This window comes from Bubalus kerabau, chromosome 4 (assembly GCF_029407905.1).
Source record: "Bubalus kerabau isolate K-KA32 ecotype Philippines breed swamp buffalo chromosome 4, PCC_UOA_SB_1v2, whole genome shotgun sequence".
Taxonomy (NCBI): Eukaryota; Metazoa; Chordata; class Mammalia; order Artiodactyla; family Bovidae; genus Bubalus; species Bubalus kerabau.
In genome coordinates, this window is record NC_073627.1 from 42,745,010 (window position 1) to 42,764,143 (window position 19,134).

Below are 19,134 nucleotides of genomic sequence, written 5' to 3' on the forward strand. Positions count from 1 at the left end.
GAGAACTAAGAAGGATGGGACAGGCAGCCAAGACCGCGGCCCTTCAAGCTGGCACCTGCCCTAAGGAGCTCCTGAAACAGAAAGATCTTTGCTGGCTCTTTATTTTTTATTTTTTTTGAATGGAGAAGACCATTTTTTATTCTTAATAACTTATTATAATTGGAAATGAATAGAACACAATTTGTTTATCAAACCAAAGCAAATATTTATACAGTCAGAGTCCTCAAAATTGAGGATTGATTTTTAGGATGAATCTTCTAGAGATATCCAAATTAGCTACTTGTCTTTCTTAGAAATAAATCCATTACTAATGCTTCCTCGGCCAACCAGTTGCAAATCCACACAGTATTCTTTGAAAGACAAACATAGAAAACCAACTTACTTCCTGGAGCCAATGGGAGAGGGATCTAAAAATCCCAGTAGGGTGGACTAGGATCCCTGTTTTGTTTTGTTTTGTTTTTTTTTAAATTTTATTTTATTTTGCTGGCTCTTTAAAAGCACCTCACAAAAGCCCTAATGGCCATGAGGCGGGGCCAACGCTCCTCCCTCACAGCCCCTCTGCCACCCCTTGGGAGCTGCTCAGACACCCATTCAGAGGGTGCAGACACAATCCTCCTCCAGGGGCCCCACAAGTACTCACTCTACCCCTCCCTCCAGAGCTCAGAGCCCCGCTCTGGTCTGGACATCTCTGGGGCTTGCCGGTGGGGGAGGTCAGGTTCAAGGTGGGATGCAATAGGTCCAGAGTTCAGTGTTTCACAACAGATAGGAGAAGCGGGAGCCTGTTCCAGGAGAAGAGGAGCCGAGGGCTCAGTCTCCCGAGACAGGTGAAGGCACACCCATTTGGACCCACTTTGCCTTTCTCCCCCATTCAGAGCCCCCAGTGCAGAGGAGGGGATTCTGTGTCCGCAGTGGGAGCCAGAGGCTGGTCCAAGCCACCCTGGGCAGGGCTGGGCTGGGGCAGAGGCAGAATGCTGCCAGGCGGTTCTCTGGGGAGAAGTGAATTGAAAAGCATCTCCGAGGAGGGCAGGGAGGGAGGGAGGCTGGGTGTTGTGTACACACACACACACACACACACACACAGCCTCCCTGACTTAGCCCGAGCCTCACTCAGAAGAGGAGCAGTCTCCTCTCCGCTCCTAAAGCTGCTTTCTGCTCCTTCACCGCCCATCTGAGCTGTCAGCAGCACCAGCGAAGTTGGCCTCAAACTTGTATGGGGCTGAAGGGTCCAGCTTCCTGGAGCTCCACGGGGCGGCAGGCTGGCCGCTGCCTCTGAGTTCAGCTGGCCCGGAGAAGCCGACCTTCCCAGCCCCCTGGCTGGCCCTGGCTCTCCTGGGTGACACGTCTGCCCCTGATCTGTAGGCCTCCAGTCTGGGCCAAGGAATGGTGCGCTGAGGTCCCTCGGAAGCCCCTCGTCCCATCCTGGAGCTGGAGCAGCCCAAAGCCCAGGCCAGCATGGCTAACCCCGGACAGCCTCAGTTTTCCGCGGCGCGGGAGCCAGGTACTGCCTCACCCCTGGACCTGCCAGAGATGGAGAAGCTCCTTGTGCAGGTCGGGGGCCAGGATGACAAGCCCCTGAAGCCGTCCAAGTCCCTCTCGGGGCCTCTGGACCTGGAGCAGAATGGCCACAGCCTGCCCTTCAAGGTGATATCCGAGGAGCACCGGGAGGCCTTGCACCCCCTCTCATCCTCCCGGGCCAGCTCCAGGCGGGCGTCCTCCACGGCCACCACCTCCTATGCCCAGGACAGAGAAGTTCCCAAAGATTATCTCATCCTTGCCATCGCCTCCTGCTTCTGCCCCGTCTGGCCCCTCAACCTCATGCCCCTCATCTTTTCCATCATGGTAAGTGCTGCTTTTCATCGCAGGGTGGGGGCTGGTTTTGGTCAGCAGCCATGCTTCCCTGGCAGGCACCAGTCACCCTACCTAGGTGTGTTGAGAGAAGAGCTGGGGTGCCGGGGGCAGGGGAGGGGAAACTCCCCATCTTAGCCAGCCTATTACTCCCCCTTGGAGAGGGGTCCAGGGCCCCCAGAGCTTCAGTTTCCTGTCCTCCTTCATCTCCACTCCTGGACATCACAGCTTGACTTTGCACACATCCCTGCTGGGAAGGGGATCCCAGAGAGATGCCCGGAGCCAAATTCTGCCCAGAAAGGACAGCCAACTTAGGGGTCTGGCCTTTGCAGGGGTCGGGGGCTTTGTCGCAAGGAGTCATTCCTGAGTGGGGCTGTGAATCAGCAGAGATTGCAACCAATATGGGGTCTCAGGGCCCCGTGTTCTCAGGAGGGGAGCCAGGCATCACCTCCCCACCCCACCCCACCCCCAGGGCCTCCTGGGTGTTCTAACAGCTTCTGGCAACTCTTGTTTCCAGGAGCGAGCAGTAGCTTCCCTGCCATGGACTGCGGGCCCCGGGGCCCAGCTCCCCCAGGGCTGCTCCTCTGGGGGGAACTTCTTGCTGGGGCCCTCTGGGCTTCGCCTTTGTACTGATTTCAATATCTGTCTTCCCGCAGGGGTGGGAGGGGGTGGTCTGGGCCACAGATGGGAACGCATGTGTATCAGAGGGCATTGGCTGGCCTGGCCAGGGAGGGGCATGGGGGCTCGTCTTTGTGTCTTCCACGCTTGTGTTGTAGCGTTTTGAGTACATAACCTTCGATCGTCTCTAATCCAAGCTGTTGGGATCGGGCTACTGGCAGAGGAGCCCCAGGAAATGTTGGTAGCTGTTGGCAAGTGAATTTCATGGTTCAGGAAGTTGAGAGAGACAGACAGAGAGAGAGGCTGGCAGGGAATAACTTTCAGAATGAGGTTAGGAGCAGGGAAAGACACCGTCTGCTTGCCCCTGGAGGGACTCCACTGTTGAGTCATCCGTCATCCAGTCCCCAGGAGCTGTGGTCTTTCCTGCTGCCACGCTGTCCACTGAGAAAACCTTTATTTCCTTATACATCTCTCTCCACTTCACGGAGGCCCAGTTTCCAGCCAAGGGCACTTTCCCCAATCCCCAGCACCACCTGCCAGGGCTTTAGGGGGAAACGGACAACATTCTCAGGTCCCAGCGATTGGCGAATTGGCGTGGGAAGAAGAGCAAGGGCTGGGCAGGGCCTTTGAGGAAATTCCTGTGCTGCCTGAGGCTCTTGGGGGCAGCTGGAGGCGGAGCTGGGCTGCAGGGATTGCCACCAGTGGCTCTGGGTAGGGACAAGCTCTTGGTTACAGGGAGAAGCCCCGTGGGGGAGACTGGCTTTGGGGAGGGAAAGCAGACAAGGGTCCAGGAGAAAACAGCAGCTGAAATCCGTCTTCTGGTGGGGGTGGCAGAGTGTGAGCTGGGTAAAAGCTGCCTTTGTCAAAGGAAACCTGGGCCCACAGCTGTGGGACCGCTGAACCCACCCCTGGTGCATTTCTACATCCATCTTTGGTTCTTGAATCAGGTCTGATGGTTGCCAGGCCTGGGGCAGAGAATATGGTGCTAAATCAGACACCATCACCGATTCCCACAAGCCTCCTGTCCAGTGGGGAGAAATTTGTAAACAGATCCTTACAACACATTGCAAGAAGTGCCCACGCTAGACAAAACCACCAGGTATTGTGCGACCTCAGGCAAGTCACTCAAACCGCTATTCTCCTCAGTATTCCCATCTGCAAAATGGGTGTCAACATAATACCTAAATTATAGAGTTGCATGAGCCACACAAGGGGCTTTCCCAATGGTGCAGTGATGAAGAATCGGCCTCCAATGCAGGAGACGAGGGTGATGCAGGTTCGATCCCTGAGTTGGGAAGATCCCCTGGAGAAGGAAATGGCAACCCACTCCAGTATTCTTGCCTGAAAAATCCCATGGACAGAGGAGCCTGGCGGGCTACAGTCCAAAGGGTCACAAAGAGTTGGACATGACTGAGCGCCTAAAGCACACGGCTATGAGCCATGCAGAGTGCTAAAGCACCCAGCACAAAGTAAGCCCTAGGATGTGGAGGCAGAAAATTAGGCAAGTGTCTCCCTGGTGGAGGATGGGAAGCCATCATACATTTGTTGGGTTTTTTCTTTTAAAGCTTTGAAATAAAATTCACATATCATACCATTCGGGGCTTCCCAGGCGGCGCTAGTGGTAAAGAATCTGCCTGCCGATACAGGAGATGCAGGTTCCGTCCCTGGGCTGGGAAGATCTCCTGGAGTAGGAAATGGCAACCCACTCCAGTATTCTTGCCTGGAAAACTCCATGGACAGAGGAACCTGGTCGGCAACAGTGCATGGGGTCGCAAAGAGTCAGACACAACTGAGCGACTATCATACCATTCACTCATCTGAAGGGTACGATTCCGCAGTTTTTAGTATATTCAGATAAGTGCAACCATAGCCATAATCAATTTTAAAATATTTTCCTCACCTCTGAAAGAAACCCAGCAACGTTTTTCTATCACTCCTTCTAATACCTGCCTGCCTGACCTGAGTAGATTACTCATCTTCGTTCTGTCTCCATGGATTTGTCTCTTCTGGGCATTTCGCAAGCAGACACACTTTGTTCTCTTGAGCTTTATTGTTCTTCACTGATGTTGCATTTTTCTACAAATTGAAAGTTGGTGGCAACCCTGCCTCAAGAAAGTCTATCGGTGCTCTTTTTTCCAACAGCATTTGCTTACTTTGTGTCTCGGGGTCATATTTTGTTAATTCTCAAAATATTTCAAACTTTTCATTATTATTATATTTGTCATGATGATCTGTCATCAGTGGTCTTTAGTGTTACTGTTGCAAAAAGATCACAACTCACTGAGCAATAATGATTAGCACTTTTTTTTTTAAGATTTTTTTTTTTCACGTGGACCATTTTAAAAGTCTGGGCTTCCCTGGTGGCGCTAGTGGTAAAGAATCTGCCTGCCAATGCAGGAGACTTAAGAGATGTGGGTTCAATCCCTGAGTCAGAAAGATCCCCTGGAGGAGGGCATGGCAACCCACTCCAGTATTCTTGCCTGAAGAATCCCCGTGGACAGAGGAGCCTGGTGGGCTACGGTCCATAGGGTCCAAAGAGTTGGACAAGACTGAAGCGACTTAGCATGCACGTGTTTTTAAAGTATGTACTGAATCTGTTACAACATTGCTTCTGTTTTTATGTTTAGGTTGTTTGGCCTCCAGTCATGTGGGATTTTAGTTCACCAACCAGGGATTGAACAGGAACCCCCGGCACTGGAAGGCAAAGTTTTAACCACCAGATTCCCAGGGAAGTCCCAAGGGTTAGCATTTTTAAGCAAGATTTTAAAATTAAGGTCGATACATTGTTTTTTTACACATAATGTTATTGCACACTTAATAGACTACAGTAAGGTATAAACGTAACTTTTATATACACTGAGAAACCAAAACATTTGTGTGAGTCGCTTTGTTGTGATATTCACTTTTCTAGTTCATAGGACACCCCCATGCCCCAGGGAGGGAGGGGGTCAGTTATTTATTTAGAGTTGAAACACGCAGTCCCACTCAGATAGCAGCAGGGGAGAAGGAGAGCCAGAAAGTGTGGAAAGAGAGTTAAGTCTCTATGCTGATGTCTCCAGGTCCGGCAATAGACTTCAAATCTCCTCATTTGATGTCTCCCTGCTAGTTACCAAGTGAAAGATCAAGCCCTTGACCCCAGGGAGGAAGGAGACCTGCAGCCCTGACACCCTCGCTAGAGTTCACTGTCCGCAGAGCATGTTGTAATATGAGACTGACAGAGTCTGGTTAATCATTCCCATTTAACAGATGAGGCAACTGAGGCATGCAGAGCAGTGCCTTGCCTTTGTTCACACAGCTGGTAAGAGGCACATCAGCTGGCTCCTGAATCCAGTGTTCTCTTCACCTGCCCCACCCTGCACCTACCTCTGCGACAAGGATGGCATGTCCCTCCCAGGGAAGCCAAATGTTTTGGGCATTTGTGCAGGGAGGGAATAATTCTATTCCCTTCTCTCTTTTTCTCCCCTGCCTCCCAGTGGCCTCCTCCCTGTCACTCACTCCATCAGTGGAAGACTAATGGACCACCAAACATTCTTCCCATTGTGGCTTTGACAGGGGCCAGCTGGGACCAGGGCTGGGATGAGGGGCTCTGTCTCAGGAGCTGTGATCACAGGTGTCCAGACCTGGCCCTGCTCAGCCCCACAACCTCCCGTAAGCCTCCTGGGATAGTCAGGGCAAGGCTGGCTTCATCCATTTTACTTCCGGGTCAAGCTGAGAAATAACCATGCTTCCTGATCCAGCAAGGACTCCTGTCAATGAGAGATGCTGGACCCCAAGCAGTGAGCCTTCAGTTGCTGACCAAGCAAGCATCAGATACACTTGGGTGTGTATCACATCTCTATCCCTTTTAAGGCACATGACCATATCCAAACCACTCAGCTTCCTGCCTTAGCTCCAGTTTCCTCATCCATAAAATATGTGTAATAAAACCATCTACCTCCTAGGGCTGTTGGGAGAATTAAATGAACTAATGAGTGTGCCAGAGCCTGGCACATAGTAAATGCTTAATAAATGGAAGTGGTTGCTGTTATTATTAATACTGAATGAAACTGCAATGTCAGAGGAAAGAGCAAACCCCCAGTGCTGTGGTCCCCAACCTTTTTGGCACCAAGGACTGGTTCCATGGAAGACAGTTTTTCCATGGACCAGGGGGTGGGGGATGGTTTCAGGATGATTCAAGTGCATTCTGTTATTATTATTGTGTATATTTCTATTATTATTATTATCTCTATTATTATTACATCAGCTCTACCTCAGATCATCAGGCATTAGATCTTGGAGATTGGGGCCCTGCCCTAATCTGGCTTTCAGGCAAATGCGGCTTTTAGCAATTTGGATATAATGGAGTCTCACCCCTCATTACATCCCCAGAGGAGGTGGGCAGCCCTGTCTGTGGTTTTGGTGGCAGCCTCTCTGTAAGTTGTTCCCACAGCATGAGGGAGAGATGAGGAGATCCAGAGTGGCTTCAACGCTTCCTTACTTAGGCATTTTTGACAAGTTAATTATTTAACTGATGTGTTGCAGACTCATTTTCATTCATTTATGATTTATCCCTTTCCTCAATGAGAGTGCTATGCCCTGACCAGGGCTGATAGTCAGCGGGCATGCAGGCATATAGCTTAAGATATTAACAGACTTCTGAAACCATTGGTAAACTGCTGCTGTCTCAAGCCCCTAAATCTCCCCAGCCGCTCCCATCCACCACTGCAGCCACCCTGACTCCTCCCCTAGGGCCCCCACCCCCCAAATCCATCCCTTCTCTCAAGCAATGGAGGAGTTAACCTGTAGTCAGGGCATTTCAGGGTTTCTCTGGTGGTTCAGACAGCAAAGAATCCGCCTGCAATGCAGGAGACCTGGGTTCAATCCCTGGGTTGGGAAGATCCCCTGGAGAAGGGAAAGGCTACCCACTCTAGTATTCTGGCCTGGAGAATTCCATGGACTGTGTAGTCCATGGGGTTGCAAAGAGTTGGACACGGCTAAGCACAGTATAGCACAGCAGGGGTCTTTCAGGATGAATTGCACATTTGCAGAGAGAATGATGTAGAGAAGGTACAGAGAAGCACACATTTTGGCTTTCAGAAGCTGGGAGATGCTTGATCTCTGTGGCAGGGCTGGTAACTGATCAGTCCTGGCACATCCTTTCTGTTTGTTTTTGACCGTGCTGTGCAGCTTGTGGGATCTTAGTTCCCCAAGTGGGGATTGAACCCCTGCCCCCTGCAGGGGAATCACAGAGTCTTAACCACGGGCCCTGGACCCTGGCACATCTTGTCTCTTCTCCTGAGGTCTGCTGGGCCTTGGCCTGAGCCTCATGGGTGGAGGAAGCTCTTTCCTGAGTTCTGTAGCCTCCTTTCTCAGCATCCTCTTCACCCCATCCTCCCGGCCCCCACCGTACTTTCCCCACACTCACACTTGTTTTCAGCGTCTTTCCTCACTGATGTATTAACCTGAGTTCATAAATCGTTTTCTCACTCACCATTCCCACAACCCCTGCGATCACAAACGATCTATTAATTCAGTCATTACAACCATTACTGCAATTATTATTATTGTGCCTTCAACTTGAGCTGTTTTGTATAAGAGGAAGATGATGCAACTGACAGGGATGGAGAGCAGCTGGTAATTTACTCAAAAAAAGAAATGAGGGTTTTCTTATGGATCCTTCATTTGGTAACTCATGGGGGTGGGGAGGAACTTCAGAAATGAGGGTCAGCTAGCAGTGGAGAACTTCTCGTGTAGAAGCAGGGCTCCAGACTTCCCTGGCGGTCCAGTGGTTAGGACTCTGTGCTTCCACTGCAAGGGGCACATGTTCAATCCCTGGTGGGAGCACTAAGATCTTGCATGCCATGTGGTATGGCCAAAAAAAAAAAAAAAAAAAAGTTAGGGCTGCATCAGTTCAGTTCAGTTCAGTTCAGTCGCTCAGTTGTGTCCAGCTCTTTGCGACCCCATGAATCACAGCATGCCAGGCCTCCCTGTCCATCACCAACTCCCAGAGTTCACTCAGACTCACATCCATCAAGTCAGCGATGCCATCCAGCCATTTCATCCTCTGTCGTCCCTTCTCCTCCTGCCCCCAATCCCTCCCAGCATCAGAGTTTTTTCCAATGAGTCAAGTCTTGGCATGAGGTAGCCAAAGTACTGGAGTTTCAGCTTTAGCACCATTCCTTCCAAAGAAATCCCAGGGCTGATCTCCTTCAGAATAGACTGGTTGGATCTCCTTGCAGTCCAAGGGACTCTCAAGAGTCTTCTCCAACACCACCGTTCAAAAGCATCAATTCTTCAGCGCTCAGCTTTCTTCACAGTCCAACTCTCACATCCATACATGACCACAGGAAAAACCATAGCCTTGGCTAGACGAACCTTTGTTGGCAAAGTAATGTCTCTGCTTTTGAATATGCTATCTAGGTTGGACATAACTTTCCTTCCAAGGAGTAAGCGTCTTTTAATTTCATGGCTGCAGTCACCATCTGTAGTGATCTTGGAGCCCAGAAAAATAAAGTCTGACACTGTTTCCACTGTTTCCCCATCTATTTCCCATGAAGTGATGGGGCCAGATGCCATGATCTTCGTTTTCTAAATGTTGAGCTTTAAGCCAACTTTTTCATTCTCCACTTTCACTTTCATCAAGAGGCTTTTTCGTTCCTCTTCACTTTCTGCCATAAGGGTGGTATCATATGCATATCTGAGGTTATTGATATTTCTCCTAGCAATCTTGATTCCAGCTTATGTTTCTTCCAGTCCAACGTTTCTCATGATGTACTCTGCATATAAGTTAAATAAGCAGGGTGACAATATACAGCCTTGACGTACTCCTTTTCCTATTTGGAACCAGTCTGTTGTTCCATGTAGGGCTGCATACTTAGAGGCAATTACTTTCCCTCCATTTTACAGATCTGAAAACCAAGATTAACAGAATAGTTGTGATATTTACATTGGATAGAATGTATAAAGTGCCTGACACCACAAAGCAGCCACAACTAGGTCTGCTCTGATCCGTCTGGCCATTTCCAGGGTGTCTCCTTAATAGCACCCCTCATGCTTGAAGGCATGTATGATTGATCACTCTGTGGATAAAGAACTGCAATCGGGTTCAGTGTAACTGAAAAAACATCTTTCACCTTTCCTCCTCACCTCTCATACCCAAGAAGCTACATGTGTGCCTCTCTCCATGGTCCTGAATCATTGTGCACAGACAACTGTTTTTCTGGAAAATGGGGGTGTGGGGGGCAGGACACATCTCAAAGCCCCTGCCCTTCCCCCACCAAGGCCGTACTTACAGCCGACAATGAGTCCCTTGATTATGATTCAAGGTAGCTCCTGGATTTCAGAACTTGAACTTCCTAGAAATCCTAGAAGTCTTTCTGTATTTTGCTCCCTTTCCCTCCCATTGTTGCCTTGGTGTTGATGTCCTGAGTTCGGTGACCTGAGCTGCCAGCTGTTAGAGCATTTTATCCTCTACCACTCCTATGAGGCAGGGATTGTCATTATGACGTTGTACAGATGAGGAGCTGGAGCACAGACCACCATGCAGGTGTGGTGTGAGAAGCGGCTGCAGAAGTGGAGAAAGGCCTGATCCGGAGGGGGCCACCTGTCACAAAATGAATCTGGATTTGGTCCTGTGGGCAGTGAGGGGCTTACAACTGGGTGAGATAAAGAGGATTTCTTCAAGACAGGAGAGAAAAAGATACAGTCAAGAAGGAGAGGGTGGGAAGACCAAGGAGAGCTGGTGCCCTAATGTCCCTGGGGAGCAGAGAGAGCCTGAGGTCTGGACTTGAGCTTGTATAGCTCCTGACACGAGGTAAATGTTCAGACGATGCTAGGGGTTATGACCATTCCAGTGGGGGAATCTTGGTGGGCTTCCACTGCAGGGGGGATGGGTTTGATCTCTGGTTGGGGAACTAAGATCCTGAGATAATGCCCGGCATTGCTCGGTTATGTTTCCAGCTGTCCCCAGCCAACAATGGGCAAGCTTGGTTAGGGATCCCCACAAGAGGTCTGGCCACTTGAGTCCAGGCCATTTCTCCTGAAGGAGGCCTCTGCCTCTCCCCAGCAGTGTGGGCTGCAGCAGGGACCGGGGTGTGTTCAGAGGCTCAGGCAAGGGGCCCTCTGCAAGGCTGCTGAGGACAGGGTTTCTACCACCATCTCTCTGCAGTCTCGAAGTAGCGTGCAACAGGGGGACCTGGACGGGGCCCGGAGGCTGGGCCGCCTGGCTGGGACGCTCAGCATCACCTTCATCATCATGGGGATCATCATCATCATTGTGGCCGTGACTGTCAACTTTGCAGGTGAGGCCCAGCGACACCCCAGCTCCCTTGGTGTGAGGACCACAGAAGGATGTGGCCCAGCCCTCCGGGCCAGGGGCGGTGGTGGGGAGAAGGGTAAGAGCATATGGGTGCCACAGCCTTCACCTCGCACCCCAGAAAAGCAAGCACTCCAGTCTCCTGCAGGGACCGGCTGAGTGGGACTGGCTTTCTGACTCTCCAGTGGCCGGAGAGTAGATGACCAGGAAAGGTCATGGGAAGAGCACGGGCCCAGGAGGCAGAGGCCACAAGTTCCAGTCTCGGCTCTGATGGTCCTGCACCAGGGTCTGCCTGGTTAAGCCTTGGGGTTTTCATGTTGAAAGTGGGAGGAAGAAACTTCCAGCACAGAGGCTTTTGTGAGCATCACCTGAGATAGCGCAAGTGACTCTGACTTGTAACCAGGGGCTTGCCACACAGCATCCCTGCTGAAACAGTCATGTCTTACTGGAAGTAAACCATGCTTGTGCTGGAAGTCAGGAAGTGAGACTTTCGGGAACGCCCAAAGGTGGTCCAGGCAAGTTATCCAAGCAAGGTGACCAACCTTTTCAAAGGTGTTACTCACAAAGCCCAGCAGCCTTGAGAATTTCTGGGCTCTGTGCGTCAGTATTATCCATTTCCCTCTAATCACACACTCGTACTGGAAGCCTCCAACCATCTCTGCCCTTTTAGTGACCAACCTACGCTTTTCCCCTAAAGACCTTGCCCTACCACCTGTGCTCCATGGACCAGCAGCTTGGCTGCTGCTACTGGGAACAGGTTGTAAATATAGAATCTCAGGCCCCACCCAGACCCGCTGAATAAAAATCTGCACTTTAGAAAGATTCCCAACCCCATCATTAAAGTTTGGGAGCTACTGGCCTAGAATATAGAGTGTTCATCTTGGGGCAGAAATGCTGGGATTTGGCTGCAGGGTCATGGCCTCATATGAGAGGGAAGAGTTCAGGTTTGTAATCAGCTGGCCTAGGTTCAAAAATGCAGGTCCTCTCCTTCACCTGTTTGAGCAGAAGCATGTTCCACAAAGTTTGAGAGGCATGCAGGTCCTGCAAGGCAGGAGCCCACTAGCCCAGGGCATGAGCCTCAGCATCACTTCCCAAGACCTCAGTCTCTTTGTCTTACTCTGCTTGAATCTGACCCAGGATTCTTTCCGTCTGTGTTAGTGTTAGCTGCTCAATTGTGTCAGACTCTGTGGACACATGGACTGTAAGCCATGTAAGCCATGTGTAGTCCATGGAATTCTCCAGGGAAGAATACTGGAGAGGGTTGCCATTCCCTTCTCCGGGAGATCTTCCAGACCCGGGGATCCAACCTGGGTCTCCTGTATTGGCAGGTGGATTCTTTACCATCTGAGGCACCCGGGAAGCCCATGTTACGTTCCATGGCAAGTAACAACTGCTGAACTCAAATTTGCAAGGGGACTGTTTAGCTTTCACTAAAATATTCAAGCAGGAATGGATCTAGTCTCAGGGGTCACCGTGCCCACCTGTGAAACAATCACTGAGACTCCAGTCCTCTCCTTGGCAGGACTTTACTTCCACCTGGAACCTCAAACCGAATCACCTCTGTTACCATTTCCCCCTAGGAATCAAAAGCCCAAATCCTCCAAAAAGGGACCGGGAGACCCCGTGTTCTGAGCTCCGTCGTGCTATCGCTGTTCTTTTCTTTACAGTTCCGAAGAAATGAAACTAACTATGGAGCGGTGCTAGCAGAGGCGGCCCCAGCCCGCTGAAGAGCTCCACCCACACGCCTCATGGAGGACAGGACGATCCCGCAGCTCGAAAAGCACAAGCTTGGAGGGAAACCCCCAAGTCACCCCATTGCTAGCCCACATCAAATGGCGGAAAATGAGAGGAAGAAAGGAAAGGAAATGGACTCTGAAACAGATGAATAATGTGGTCCACTCTCCTGGGCACATCCCGGTATTTTAATCCCTGGGGTTCTGGCTGGTTTCTTATCCCCGTGGTTTCCTGGGATTGGCCAAGCAGGCTTATACTGCCAGAAAGAGAAGAAACCACTCCCGCCAGCGAGACCAGGGTGGGGAGAGAGTCTCTGCATGTCTGATGACCAAGAAGAAAAACACAGACTTTATCGTTTCTGTTTTTCTTGAGGTGGGATGAAAAAAAGACTGTCTGCATGCCTTGTGCCACATACCTGCAGCGATCCCAGCCAGTGCCCTGAGCTCAGAGGCTGAACTGATGCTTAGCATCTGCCCTGGAACCCCTCGGACACATGGGACATGTAGCTGCCCTGGAAAGAGGCAACAGCCACCTTTAAATCCTTCATCACAGGATGAGGTCACCAAGAGGAGTGTTGGTAGAGACAGAAATGGGGACAGCATGACCCATGGACCTCTTCTCAAACATTTCAGCCACAGGAGCATCTTGGTTGAGAAGCCCGGTCCCAGAACATCTCCCAGGATGACCCAAGTCTGCCTCTTGTTCCCTACCTGGGTTGCAGTCTGGGGTACCAATCAAGAACTCCTGGGGCCCTGACTCCATCTCCAGGTTGGCTAGTGAAGAGGAACTCAGCCCTGAGCTCACATTCAGGGACCACCTGGTTGGGGCACAAACTCAGCGTTCCATGTGGAGGGGCTCAGGGTCTCTGTGCAAAGGGGCTGAAGGTCCTCACTCAGAGTGGCTTAGGTGGGGCATGGCTCCCAGCTCCCACCCCAACTGCCTCTGATGCTCTATGCCTCACCCTGCACCCCTGACCAGCCACTAACAGCAAAGGCTTTCCCCGGAGCCAGCCCTGGGACCACTCCTGGGGGAAATTCCTATAGGCTCCCAGGCCCTTAGGGATGTCTCTGCCTCCTTTAGGGATGTGGATCCAAGAGTTTTTATGAAGGTTTGTTGTTTGCTGGGTCTAGAGAATTTCAAGAGAGAGGGAAGAGACTAGCTGAAGGGTCCTGTCTTCAAAAACTCGGCTTGAGAACACACATGCCCAGAATCAGGGGCCTGGACACCGTGGCCTGTGTCTCAGTACATAATGGGACACCAGGAGGGAGTGAAGCAGGGCCCTTCAGACTTCCCCCCTGGTCTTTCCTGCTCCACTTCCCCAGCTGACTGCAGCCCCCAAGCCCTGGGTAATGTGATGCTCTGGGCTCCCCCCACCCCCACCCCAGGATGCCCTGCCTAGCAGCCAGGGTTCCAGGAGGCTGGGAGGGCAGAATGGCTCCAAGTTGGCTAGCATCTTTTCTCTGCACCTGATCAGCACCCTCATGCCTCCTTTTAGGGCTCCTGCCTGTCTCCCCCACCCTGCTCAGAGGCTCCTGGGGAGGAAGACTGTTAGAGCTCTGTATTCTGGGAGGAGCTCTGGGTCCTGGGTGCAGCTCTGAGCCTTCTAGGAGGGTGTGTGTGATGGAGGGGAATTGAAGGGAGGGTTCAGAGCCCAGGAGTACTGTGTAGATCCCTCTGGGGCTGGCGTTCCTGCGTCAGTGCCCCACCTGGGAATAACCCTAGCCTCTCTCGCCCCTAAAGGAGGGGCCTGCTGAATCTGCTTTATGGGACCTTTGAAGCCAAAACAGAGATGCCCCTGTTTGTTGGGGAAGGAAGGGGATGAGCCCAGAGTCTTTGTGTCACTTTCAAGGTCTGGCCAGGGGAGTCAAGTGGTCTGTGAATCTGACATTCACAGGCCCCAGCTCTGGAAAGAGGGGTCATGAGTGAGCGTCTCCTGGTAGGCCGCAAGGGGTCCCCAGCTTCAGCCCTCCAGGGAGACGACAGCGGTGAACCAGACTGGTTAGGCATGGTCTCATGGGCAGAGGCAGGACTGCAGCCTCTGTGTGCTCCGGGACCACCACACACACCCTGTCCCGCTGTCCACAGTCACACCCATGAAGGCAGACCCTCACTGCCTCCTGCCACCCACACTGGCTCCTCTTCCAAACCCAGAATAGGAGAGAAAGAGAGAAGCCACTGCAGACAGCTGCAGGAGCAGACACAGCAGGAGCATCCTTCCATTTGGGCAAGAATGACTCGAGTTTTCTACTCATACCAAGAATGTAGCTCAGAGGCTCCAAGAGGCTGGCCCTTCTGGCAAAGAGGAGCCAAGGATCTGAGGACAGGAAACCCTTCGGAAGTAAGACGGGGAGAGAAGGCCCTCATTGCCCCTCACCCACAGGGCATCTGACACCCCCAAGCCTTGGTAAAGATGAAGGGACAGTCGCCCTGCCATCCCAGCTCCATTGTGGGTCCAGCACTGGCTGCATGAACCCCGTGGTCCCCTGGCTTGTGGTGCTGAACCAGCCCCTGCCCAGGCCCCCTAGGGAACAGCAAGCACCACCCCCCACCAGCCCCCACTTACCAGTTCTCATCTCTGTATTTCTCTGCATGGAAAGAAATAAAGCTGACTGCCCATCAAGAACCTGTGTGTTTGTGCTGCTGGGCTCAAGGGGCTCCAAACAAACTGGGGGGCACTGGGGAGCCTGGCAATCCAGGGGCTCTGTTGCCAGCATGAAGCATTCCCTTGGGCAAACCATTTGCCCTTGCCTAGACTTAGTTCTCCAGTGAGTGCTGGTCTTTCCTTGGTTGTTCCTTCTGAACAAAGACCTCAGGAGTTGAAGAGGAGGTCAGGGGGCTGTGCTGGACATTTTGCAAACCTTGATGAATCCACATGGCCATCTGAGGGAGTCACGAGTGTTATCCTGGGTTTCAAGTTGGTAAACCAAGGCTCAGAGAGGTTCAGACACTTGACCTGGGTCACACAGGACTTGGCCATACAGAAGGTAGTGAAGAAATGTTGGTGAACTGTGTCCCTAGGTCTGACCCCAAAGTTGGCTTCTTGCTGCCATCTCTGCTGTCTGGAGAGTAGAGCTCCATGGAAAGGTGAGTTAGTTGTGTGTGTGGTAGGGGGCAGGGTGCAAGGTGAGTTAGTTGTGTGTGTGGTAGGGGCAGGGTGCACAGGGAGAATCTATTTCCAGGATGACTGCTTGATGATGGAAGGGGGCAAGGGCTTTAGGAGTGGGGAGCTGGGCGTAGGCAGAGCCACTGGGCTGGGCGGTCAGCAGGAAAGGAAGGAATTGCCACGTGACCCCGATAAGCTGTTTATACTGAGGGCAAGAGGCTGGAGGAAGGGGGAGAGAAGGGCATCAGGCTCGAGTCGGGCAGGTAAGCAGAGAGAGCCCCAGGACCCACAGGGCAGCCCAGCAGAGTAGATGAGGCGGTGGGAGTTGGGACCAGCCTGCCTGGGTTCAAATCCTGCCCCTGAACTTATTAGCTGCGTCTCCTTGGGGAAATTCTTTCCAGCTAGACCAGGGTCCAGGGGAGCGCTTTTCATATGCCGGGTGCTGGGCTCCGTGTTTTGTGCCAATTGTCTCATTTTGTGGGGCTTCCCAGGTGGCTCAGTGGTAATGAATACGCCTGCCAATGCAGGAGATTTGGGTTCGATCCCTGGGTGGGGAAGATCCCCTGGAGGGAGAAATGACAACCTACTCTGTATTCTTGCCTGGGAAATCCCATCGACAGAGGAGCCTGGAGGGCTACAATCCATAGGGCTGCAGAGTCGGACACAACTGAACACACACACACACATCTCGTTTAATCCTCACATTACCCCCCATGAGGTGTGTCGTCCCATTTTCCTAAGAAGAAAATGAAGCTGAGCGAGGCCAAGTGATTTGTCCAAGGTCATAGAGTCAGGAACCCACGAGGCAGGACAGTCATGGAAGCTTTGCTGAAGTGAGCTTCCTCTCCCACCTGAGAGAGTCTGCGAGCGGTTCCGAGGGAGGTGGCTATTTTAGCATCCTTTACCTGCACTGCCTGGTATGAAATGGTCACATTTCTCTGCAGCTTTTTGCTTCAGCATTGCATGTGATCTTTTCAAAGGCATTTTGAGCACTACCTGGGGGGTCCAAATTAGGATGAAATGCCACCAGTGAACTGCTGCACATTTAATCACACGCAGGTATCCAGATACCTTCTCCACGTGGTGCTGTGTGGCACTTTACTGCCCGGCTTGGTGATCTGAAAGTTTTTATGGCATCAGTTTTTCAGACACTACCCAGCTTTAGAAACTTTAAAATGGATGGGGACATGTGTGTGAGATTCAGCAAGGGAAAAGCTGCAGCTTCTACAATACAGAAGGCCTCAGGTCACAGACGGCTGTGTCCTCTCTGAACCTGGACTCATTGACTGTGAACAGGCTGGTGTTGTTCTCTGCACACCCACAGGGCTGGCGGGGGTTTAGCGGTGTGTCCTGGTGAACCACAAGGGCTGGACATACCTGGGCAATGCTGCAGCTAGAAGAGCACCTAGAATCTAGAAGGGCACCCCAGGCTAGCCTTGGAGACCCTGCTCCCCTCCAGCCCCAGCCTGACCTTCCTCTCATGGACCCACTACCAGAGACCACCCCACCTGCCCAGGAGAGCTCGCTGGCCCAGGCCTTAAACCTTCGCTCCCTGGACGAGTTGCCTTGGTCAGCCTCAGCCTCTCTGGTCCCCAGTCTCCAGGTAACAGGGTGAGCTGAGCAGGTCTATGAGTGAGCTTCTAAAGCCAGACAGTTCACTGGAATCACCCGGGAGCTTGGGTGGCTTATGGTGCCTGGCTTCCATTCTCAGTGAATCAGGTTTAAGTGGTCTAGGGTGTGGCCTGAACTTCAGAGTTGTTAAAGCTTTCCAGGTGACCCCAGTAGTCATTTGAGGTGGGAGCCACGGGGCTCTCGAGCCTCACCACTCAGCGTTAATGGGCATCAGCAGGAGTGGTCAGAGATGCAGACGCTGCGGCCACACCCTGACCGGAATCTCTGCCCTTTCACAAGATCCCCAGGGGTTCATGTGTGCTGAAGTTGGGGACGCTCTGGGTTAGACGCCTGAAGCCGGGTCAAGTGGGTCAGCTGGGCTGCAGTCTACCCCGTGGCTGTATCTTCTGGTGGGGTGGTCTTTTATATTCCCTCTAAAAATAATAGTTGTTTTCCTTCCCTTTGGCTTGTAGGATCTTAGTTCCCTGGCCAGGAATTGAACTCAGGCCCTTAGTAGTGAGAACTACAGAGACCTAACCACTAGGCTGCCAGGGAATTTCCATCTTCATTCCTTTCTTTCAAAAATCTATTGAAACAGATGAAGAAAATCTAGGCAATACTGAGAAGCCAAGAGAAGGACATTGAGAGAACCCTCTGATAAGTTAGGGGGGGTCTCATAGAAGAAAAGGTGTTCACTCTGCTTCCCAGGGTGTTTGTGAAGTGAGTCCCCTCTTAAACCGAATTCCCTTACTGAGTTTATGACCACTCTCTCCCCAAAACCTTATTCATTTATTGACACTCTGACCTGAGTCCCAAGCTAACCAAATATAAATCAACCAGCAATCAGATGACTCAGACTGCTGCTTGCAGATATCAACACGAATGTACTAAAATTGGTGGTGTAGAGCTTATCATTTGGAGAAGGAAATGGCAACCCACTCCAGTGTTCTTGCCTGGTGAATCCCAGGGATGGGGGAGCCTGGTGGGCTGCCGTCTATGGGGTCACACAGAGTCGGACACGACTGAAGCGACTTAGCAGCAGCAGCAGCAGCAGCAGAGCTTATCATTAACCTGTAGACTCAGGTTGTTTCTCCAGGGCAAGAGCTAACCAACCCCCGAGCCACGGATCACCTGGCCTGAGAATCGTAAACTAGAGACATCCTGACTCCTGAAACTGCGATTAAGGAATGTCACAAGACAATGATTAACCCCAGCCAGTTTGTTCTTCCCCTTTCAAAACAAAACTACGAAGTCAGAGACCAAGTTGGAGTGGATCTGAGGCTTGTCTCCCACTGGTTGGCTGGGTGTTCAATCCGTTCAGACTCTTTGTGACCCCAAGGACTGATGCCCACCAGGCTTCTCTGTCCATAGAAATTTCCAGGCAAGAATCCTGGAGTGGGTTGCCATTGCCTCCTCCAGGGGATCTTCCCAACTCAGGGATTGAGCCCATGTCTCTTGCATCGGCAGGTGGATTCTTTACCACTGAGCCACCTGGGAAGCAATAAACTTTGACTTCACTGCAAACTCCCGCTGTCAGAGTTCGGCTTTCTGGGCTGTGGGCACACGAGCCCTTTGTTCTGTTACATTTGCCCATGAGCCTGCAGCATGGAAAATGTGCCCAGTGTGGGTATGGGTGTGTGTGTGGGTGGTGAGTGTGCCCTCAAAGCACAATTCCCTAGGAAGCCAGGACCTTCTCCCCTCCCCAGCCTGTCACCCCACCCCTACCTCACACACCTGCTGGAATCTGCACAGAGCTGGAGGAGACAAGCAGGTGTTTTAAATCTGCTTTGATGGAAACTTCTATTTGCAGTCAAAATGAATACCCTGGAGGAAGCATGAGGAAGGGATTTTGAGAAGCTGTGGTGCCTCTTGCACCCCAGTGCTATGCCAGAAGTTCCTATTCCCAGGGTTGGCCCAGGTACACGTGGTT

General features: G+C 51.8%; 1 protein-coding gene across 1 annotated transcript; it reads left to right on the forward strand.

Annotated features, from left to right (window-relative positions):
- The first annotated feature begins 703 nt into the window (after positions 1-703).
- TRARG1 (trafficking regulator of GLUT4 (SLC2A4) 1) lies at positions 704-15,101 on the forward strand. Its single transcript, XM_055577038.1, has 4 exons — positions 704-824; positions 1,360-1,839; positions 10,610-10,742; positions 12,424-15,101. Exons 2-4 carry the CDS (start codon positions 1,453-1,455, stop codon positions 12,435-12,437), a joined length of 534 nt encoding a protein of 177 aa, XP_055433013.1. The 5' UTR covers positions 704-824; positions 1,360-1,452; the 3' UTR covers positions 12,438-15,101.
- Positions 15,102-19,134: the final 4,033 nt, after the last annotated feature.